Genomic DNA, 8,655 nt, shown 5'->3' on the forward strand with positions numbered 1-8,655 from the left:
CCACTTTAATGATATCAAAGCAGGTTGTGCAGACTTCTTCTCCCTACAAACCAACGTGAGCTATATCGTAGGAAAATCCTCATCTTTATCTTGGCTCCTGAGCCATCTTTAGGATTAAATGGAAGATTATGAGAAAGTCCAAGGGTCCGATGCATGAAACAAAGGATAAGAAAAGTTGTGTATGCACAAAACTAAAATCATGCATATGCAGATTACACTTCAAGTTACTGAAACCTTGCCACTGGAAAAGAGTTTTGCCAATTTTCACAGAGAAATATATATATATTTTTAAATGTAATAATTTGAAATGAATTGAGCATTTGTTTGTGGTAAACAATGTCCTCTTGTGATAACAGTTTAAAGCATGTTTCAGGTAAAGAGTGAAGAGTAAACACAAATGAGATGGTTACATGGTAGATGGTTAAACTAAGTCTTAAAAGGTCCAGTGTGTAACATTTAAGATATAATATTCATAAGTATATTTTCATTAGTGTATAATCACCTGAAAATAAGAATCACAGCAGTTCACCTTCCATGGAGTCCGACATGTTGAACATCCATATTTCTAGTAGTAGCCAGAACAGACAAAGACTGGCTGTAGAGAGGGCCTGTTGCATTTTTTGCAAGTTCCACTGCCACCGTAATGCTAATTAGCACTGAAGTATAGCTGAGGCTAATATAAATGTTTTTAGTTTTGGTCATAAACCCAAAATATCACACAAATAGAAAAAAAAAAACATGGGTTACCGTTATCAGAATTATTACTCTTCATGAATGTCTGTAAAACTTTTTGTGCAAATCCATCAAGTAGATGTTGAGATATTCCTCAACTGCAAACTGCTAATTTTGACCTGCTGGTGGCTCTATAGAGGAAAAGTCAAGGGATCACCAATGTATTTAGGGTTCATCCTACATGACCATGAATGTCTGCATAGTTGAGATATTTCAGTCTGGACCAAAGCACTTAGCCGACATTGCCAAACATAGCACCACACTGCCTCCTTTAGGTTTGTGGGAAATTCTGCTTGATTTGATTGTTTTGGTCAAAGTCAAATCCATATACTGTGTTGATTCCTTCTCCATATTTATTTTCAATAATCTTTCATTATTAATGGCCTTTTCTCTTCTTCTTGCTGTATGAAACAGCAGTGGTGGTAAAGGGGAGATACACCATATGATTTGGCTTTCAACAGCTGAGAGTCAGGGCACATGGTGATGCTACACAGGCTGTATAGTATGAGGCCATATGAGGACAATTTAGATGAACTGTCAGTGACCACAAATAGGGGAAGAGAGCTCTGAAAGGAAAAGGAATTATAAAACATACTGTATGTCTCAGCGAGAAAGGTTTTATTTCTCCAAATTAAAATGTCTGAAAGCGTGATGTTCCAGCAATTACAACAGTAGAGGTCGTCCTGCTGAAGAAAGAAAGAAAATTTGAGTTTCTCCGGAATATAAATATATTTTATTATTTAAATATATTTGCAGAGAGGAACCAATTTTAATTCACACAAAAGAAAGATAACTGTGTATTGTAGAAGAGTGTTCAGGAGAACTAAATTGCACAAAACTAATGTACTAAGGAAACTCATTTTTATCCCTGTGACTGTTAACTTTATGTTTTTTCTCTTTAACTACTTCTGGTTCTCTCCTTCATGAGAAAAGGTTTCTCACGAAGCCATTGACTTTTTTTTTTTTACCGCTCACAGCTGTAATTACTTTCTAACTGCACTATTTTTCTGCTTTCTCTCCACAGAAGGGTCACATAAGCAACATGTTGTGCTCTTTTGAAGCTGACGGTCGATTAAAGGTCTCAGTATATAGCTTTCTGCTCTGCTGCTTGGTGTGATGTGTTGTCAAAATCTTTTAGATATAAACCTGTTTTTTTCCCCTCTTGGTTCTCTCTGCTCCTCTAGAAACACTATCAGCTGTGTGACAGATTAAATACTCTTATATGTCTGCTGAAGTGTATTTTTGTAGTTTTCTGTTGACTAACATGACCTCAGTCTTTCTTTGTTTTAGGCGTGTGTAGCTGTAGTTCCCCCTCCTGTTCTCTGTGTTTTTGTGAGGCAATTTACTTCTGTGAACTAACCTTGTCCGTCTGATAAAACTGCTGATGTAGGTCTGTCCATCCTCCTGTCTCCCTGCCTTTCTGTTATTCATGTCAGCACTTATCTAGTCCCACTCATAAACAGCACTGCCCACTTCCAAAATCTTTGTCTGTTACTTGCATTTTGCGGTTTCTCTGTGGCAAACTAGAATTAGAAAATCACTCATTTTACACCTGGTTCCTTGCACCAATTCTCCTTTATTGTAATGTACCCCTCTTCTCTTTTTCTCTTTCCTCTGCTCCTCCACCATTTGATCTTGACTATCTGTATTTTCCAGGTGAATGGAAAGGAGCTTTCCCGCCTTTCTGGAGATCCCACTCTGGACATACGGGACCCCGTGCTGTCCAACATACTGAGACGGGGGGCCCGCAGACGGGCAGGCCTAGCAGGAGCTCCTGGAGGGTTAGTGCCAGTGACCATGGGCATGGCCGACTGTGTGGACAGCTGCACTCAAACAGACATCAGCTTTCAGCATATGTTGACTCTGGGCAAGAGTAGCCAGCATCCCTGTGGAGCTCCACCCCCACCCGATCCTCCACCGTCCCCTCCACTACCACCGCTCTTGGAGCCATATCTATTCAATGAACTGTGAGTAGGAGTAGTATAATTGATCTCTGCAGCATGTCCAACTGTCAGACCAGAACTCATCTGCTGTCTTGGTTCTACTCCATGCCATTCTGTTCACACGTTTGACGTTTCAAGCTGCCCCAATTACTGAAATATTATGTCCTGAATATTGTCATCCTCAGCTTTATAGAGCCTGTATACTACGACCCCACTGACTACTTCGATATCACTCAGCATGAAGTGGACAGACAGGATGAGCTGGAATATGAGGTGAGAGCCCATTAACTACTCAACAACTCTGTACAGAAGGCTGCCCCATCCCTCTCTGTCTGACATCCTCAAACTTTTCTTCAACTGCTCTAGGAGGTGGAGTTGTATAAGTCTCGCCAGCAGGATAAACTCGGGCTGACAGTGTGTTACAGAACCGATGATGAGGAGGACCTGGGAATATATGTAGGAGAGGTGAAGATAGTTATGAAATCAAATATTTAATAAATCTTTATTTATTTCTTTATACTCAAAATCCTTCTTTTTTTTTTCAGGTGAACCCAAACAGTATAGCTGCAATAGATGGACGCATCCGCAAGGGAGACAGAATACTACAGGTACAGGCCTCTCTAAATAGTGTGCAAAATTCCTTTACATGCTGTTTCTTGCATGAATAATCAATACCACAGAGTTGTATAAATCTTCAACATTAAAACCAACAAAAACCCTTTTTCTTCAGTTATGTAATGCATGAAAGTGAAGCCTTAGATAACCCCTGCTCCACATTAGAGTCAGAGTCAAGTCACTTTTAATCCCGCCTTATCCACATATTAAAGGAATTTGCTAATAGTGCAGAATTTCTTCTAAATTCTCCCATAAGAGGTTGAATAACATAACTCATGCTATCAAGCTAAAGAAAGACTATTTCCTGAATCGAGAAATGTAATTGATTCTAGTAAAGGGTCTTTCATTATCTGACATTAGCTCAATTTTATTCTCCTCTTTCTCTGTCAGATAAATGGAGTGGACATCCAGGACAGAGAGGAGGCGGTAGCTATACTCACCAGAGAGGACAGCACTAATGTCTCCCTGCTCCTTGCACGACCCGAGATAGAGGTGAGGAAATTGGATATGCAGTCTTCGGGGAGCGCGCTGCAAATCTGAGTCTGAATACTGACCTAGAAATGCATTCTTCTTCCTTTATCTCCCTCTTTAAGTGGCAAAAAATTAGTTTACATGCGGGTATGTATAGGTAGTGCTCTATGTGGAAATTTAGTCATGAGATTTGGAGGGAGACAACACAGTCACAACATAAAGAAAAGAAATTGGGGACACTAAGAGAGAGTATGGTGCTCTGCTTTGTCTTACCCTGCAAGCTTGTGTAAGGAGGCAGAAAAGCAAAGAGGTGCAAAAACATGATGAGAACACAGATAGCGTGAAGAGAGAGGCAAAGACAAATAGTGCTTGCATTCACAGTGCTAATGTGAGTACATCGCTTTGTTTCTCTCAAGGTCACTGTTCTAGCAGATATGAGGGCATTGTAACACGCACCGGATGCCCCTCAATAACACACCTCTGACAAATTACACGAGAACAAACAACTTGACACATGTTGACCCAAACAAATTGAATTTCACTGCACACCATTGTAAAAATAGAGACAGTGTACGTGAGAATTCAAAAAAATCTGTATGCAGGCTGCATTTGTGCAGAAGGAGCTAAAGGGCAGATTTAAAAGGCACTCATTAAAATGGTCTAAGTCAAAGGCGTGCACACACATACACACAAAAATAACCTCTCCTCTGTTTTTATATGTCCTTGTATTGGGAGAGATGAGCACCAGTACTACCTGTGAAAGGCTGACAAGATTTATGTTGCTAAGGCATGGTCCCACATTAAGATTCAAGTGAGAGAGGGAAGGACGGAGAATCATCAGAGGAAAATACACAAGTGGAGATTAAAGCTTGATCTGTTGTCTTAGGGGAGACAGAGAGAGAACTGAAGGGGTTGTCGAAGAATAAGAATGAAGATGAACATAATCAATATGTCGCCTTGCAGTCTGCACACAGTTCACATTCAAATCAAACCAATTAGCCAAGATCAACGGTGCTCTGAGGAGTGAATTGTTTACTAATTTAAGCACAAGTGTTTGAATTATATTTTATCAGCTTCTGAGGGGATGCCAATCAAAGCGGCAAACTAAACAGATCAAGAACAGTTCTTATTAAGTATTAGATATTATTCATCTCTAAGACTGGATTATTCTGGATGGAAATTTCATCCTCTAATAACAAATACTTGGATATAAATTTGCTCACTCATGTTTGGATGATTTTTTTGTTTTTCTCTGCAGAAAAAGTATTCAGTGAAAACCAAATGCAATTGCAGAGCGCTGAAATTATGTTAAAATCTCATACAGCACTGGCTCCATCTAGTGACAGAAAGAAGCACTACTCATAGCAGATCATAGGTGCTACACTCACAAACATTAAAGCTGCTATAATCAAAATCTTTACACCAACTATTGATCAAATGACTTGATTAAATATGAAAGGGGTCACTTGTGTTCAGTAACCTGCCCAGCACCAAACGCCAACCAGACAGTGAATACTGGACTGGAACAATCTGCATGTGGCCAGAAACATAACTCCAAATTAATTCTAGTATTGCTCCATATCTGCCTAATGTGTAAATTGGCAACAGTATGCTTAAAAGTTCACCGTATCAAAAAGTGATTATATGTGAATGAGTCTGCTTGGAGATCTTCCCTGCTACTAATTGGTAAGATGGTGAGTTCAAGTTTAAAAATGCTTATTTCAATTTCCTAAAAGGTTTAAAGATATCGTTATATTCACTGTTTAAAATCCCTTACAGACATGCACAGAGAAACCTCTTTCTAGTGACAAACTCTGCACATACTCATTCTGTACAGTGAAGTTTAAATATCCAAGTGAAGTAACAACAAACAAAACACATTTTTGAATGGAGGAGGACCTTAAACCTTCAGATGTATGGTAACATTCTAATGCTTACTTCTCCTTTGTCTGTTTGTCTCTTCAACAATGAACATAACGCCTTCTCTGCAATGCCATCAACAAAATTCGTGCCTGATACACCTTTACCTATCAGAACGACAACCAGCTGGACCCAGATGAGCAGGACCTGGAGCCACTTGACAATGCTGTTCACCTGCCAAGCAGCCACAAAGTGAGGAACAGCACCTCTGTCCTGGGTGCTGGACCATGCAGTGCTGCTGGTGGAGGTGTACTAGGTAGCCATGGTCGCTCAATGAACAGGGATTCACCCGATTTGCTCCAGACAGTGCTGAGCAACAGCCAGGAGCTGGACAGCGGTGTGGGCCGTACAGACGAAAGCACACGCTATGAGGAGTCTTCAGAACACGACCTTCTGGGAGACGACCACACTAGTGCCTCCAATACGAACGCTACCAATACGCCTGGCAGCATGCGCAAGTTTTTGTCCGGCAGAGGGGACACTCCACCTTTGCTGCACTCCCAGGACCTCCAGTTCAGCACTGACTCCCTCTTAGGGCTGGACTGTGTTAATGGAGGAGGACTGGACCAGGTGGAGCGATTGGAGAGGGCCTACATGGCAGATGCTGTGAGGATGATGATGCCTGGGCTGACTGAGGAGGAGTGTGAGAGGTACAAAGAGCTCCTGGAAATCAAATGTTACTATGAGAAGAACAGTAATGATCTGATGCTAGGTCAGGGGCCAGCACAAGAGGAAGGGGGCGTCTCACTGGATGTCAATAGGAATGAGAGCCTGACGCAGCATGAGATGGCCCTACTGGAAGAGGAACTGCGCCACTTGGAGTTCAAGTGTCGTAACATCTTGAGGGCACAGAAGATGCAGCAACTAAGGGAGCGTTGTCTGAAGGCGTGGCCTCTCGAGGACAAGAATGGAGCAAGTGCAGGGGCTGGAGCTGGATGCTTGGACATGAGTGGTACTTTGGTCAGTGAGGAGTCCTGCCACCACGCTCTGTCAGATATCAATGAGCTCCCAGAGAGGGAGCGCTCAGATAAGGACAGTACGAGTGCCTACAACACTGGAGGGGAAAGTTGCAGGAGCACCCCTCTGGTCAATGAACACTACCCTTCACACTCTACACAGAGCCTGGAGAGAGGAGAGAATCTTCTTCCAGCAGATATGCAGCTTCCAACCTCCACTAGACAGAGAGAGAGAGGAACCAGGGCTGAAAGAGGAGACAGAATACAGACAAACCTCAACCAACCCTACTCTCCACACACTCAAAGGAGAGGGGCTGAAGCTAAGACATCCAGCCCCGGAGTGAAGGTTAGGTCCCTGACCCGGGATGCAGGAGCCAGACGTGGCTCAGATGGAGGGGTAAAACGAAACCCCAAAGAGAGGACTGGTGGATGCAGCGCAGAGAACAGCCCTTACCTGTCCCGCCGTCAGACTGAAACAAAGCCGCCTCAGCGCTACCTGAGCTGCATGCAACTGAGGTCTCCCTCAACCTCTGAGCGGCTTGGTGGAATCAGAGATGATCCCAGAGTGGGCACCATGGAGACTGAGGGTGATGCCAGCCCAATGAGTTTGGGTAGCACATGTAAAAATGTTGCCCAGGCTGCAGGTGCTGCACCCTTAACCTTGTCCCCTCCACTGCTGCCTGCCTCCCCTCGTATGGAGTGGAAGGTGAAGATCCGCAGTGACGGCTCGCGCTACGTGGCCAAACGGCCTGTGAGGGATCGTCTCCTGAAGGCACGTGCCATGAAGATCAGAGAGGAGCGCAGTGGCATGACAACAGATGATGATGCTGTGAGTGAAATGAAGATGGGCCGTTACTGGAGCAAGGAGGAGCGCAAGCAGCACCTGCTGAAGGCCAGAGAGCAGCGACGGCGCAGGGAGTTCATGTTGCAGAGCCGTCTTGACTGTTTGAGAGAGCGTGAGAGGGAGCAGGGCAGCAGTTGTGGAGGACAACAGGGGACAACACACCAGCAGGAAGCCACCTCCATCCTAGAGCTGTGCCACCGCAGGAGCTTGAAGAAGCGCAGTCGGAGAATCCTGGACAACTGGATCACAATACAGGAGCTACTGGCCCATGGGACCAGGTCTGCTGATGGGAAGAAAGTCTATAACCCCCTGCTGTCTGTCACAACAGTCTGAGATAAGATGGGAGAGAAGGAGGCAGAGTTTGGGAGGAATAAGAAAGTGCCAAAGTGTTTTGATAGGGCTTATAGGATGAACACAAGCTGCTTCAGTACACCTTGGCACAAATATTTGTCTGCAGGGATGCAGCAACATTCTGAAACACAAAGTCCATGATGGTAATATAAAGAAGCACAAGTTAGGCCCCAACCTAAAATGTTTAGATTGGAGAAAAACTCATGACTGAGACTGCCAGGGTTTGTGTCCAGTAATCACCTGAAACAGAAAGACAATACACACTTACAATACAGTATTGTCGAATTGAAGCTGCATTTCAGAAATGCATTCCATGATCACAAATGCAAATTTACAAGTCATAGGTTTCACAAATACATTACAGTATATTTTAAATACACTGTATTCCTGTTCAACTTTGTCAGTTTGAAGCGACCTAAACCAGTCAAAAAAAAGTTTTCCAGCAATTGTCATGATGCTTGACCTCACATGTGAAGAATTTGATTGTTTTCACACAGAAACCTGTACCAGCTTGTCAGGTTTGAAATCTGAACATCAGCGTGAATGCACAAGACAAAAAAGAAGCGTGCATGGTGGACAAGTGGACAGACATAAAGTAAGAAAAAGAGCACACATTAGCATTTTTTTGAAACAATAGATAATATGAAAACAATAGAAATACATCACATCTTGAGATCTGTCTTCTTACATTAAGGGCAGATGGTGTTAGAGATGGCACCACCTGCTGTTTAGCCATAAGAGAAGTAGTGTACAACTTAAAAGTCATCTTTGCAAGCCTCTACATTTTTATGAATGACAGAACAGGAAAATCAAAAGTGGGGCT

General features: G+C 42.9%; 1 protein-coding gene across 1 annotated transcript in view; it reads left to right on the forward strand.

The window, feature by feature from the left end:
* Window positions 1-8,081, forward strand: part of LOC118323962 (PDZ domain-containing protein 4-like) — a 14,595-nt gene extending 6,514 nt beyond the window's left edge. Inside the window, exons 2-8 of the mRNA XM_035656049.1 lie at window positions 1,757-1,810; window positions 2,389-2,699; window positions 2,861-2,948; window positions 3,042-3,140; window positions 3,221-3,283; window positions 3,681-3,782; window positions 5,796-8,081. Of these exons, the coding sequence (XP_035511942.1) occupies window positions 1,757-1,810; window positions 2,389-2,699; window positions 2,861-2,948; window positions 3,042-3,140; window positions 3,221-3,283; window positions 3,681-3,782; window positions 5,796-7,814 (2,736 nt within the window). The 3' untranslated portion in view covers window positions 7,815-8,081. The remainder of the gene's footprint in view (window positions 1-1,756; window positions 1,811-2,388; window positions 2,700-2,860; window positions 2,949-3,041; window positions 3,141-3,220; window positions 3,284-3,680; window positions 3,783-5,795) is intronic.
* Window positions 8,082-8,655: the final 574 nt, after the last annotated feature.

Source organism: Morone saxatilis, unplaced genomic scaffold (genome assembly GCF_004916995.1).
Source record: "Morone saxatilis isolate NCDOM2014 unplaced genomic scaffold, NCSU_SB_2.0 Contig15, whole genome shotgun sequence".
Lineage (NCBI taxonomy): Eukaryota > Metazoa > Chordata > Actinopteri > Moronidae > Morone > Morone saxatilis.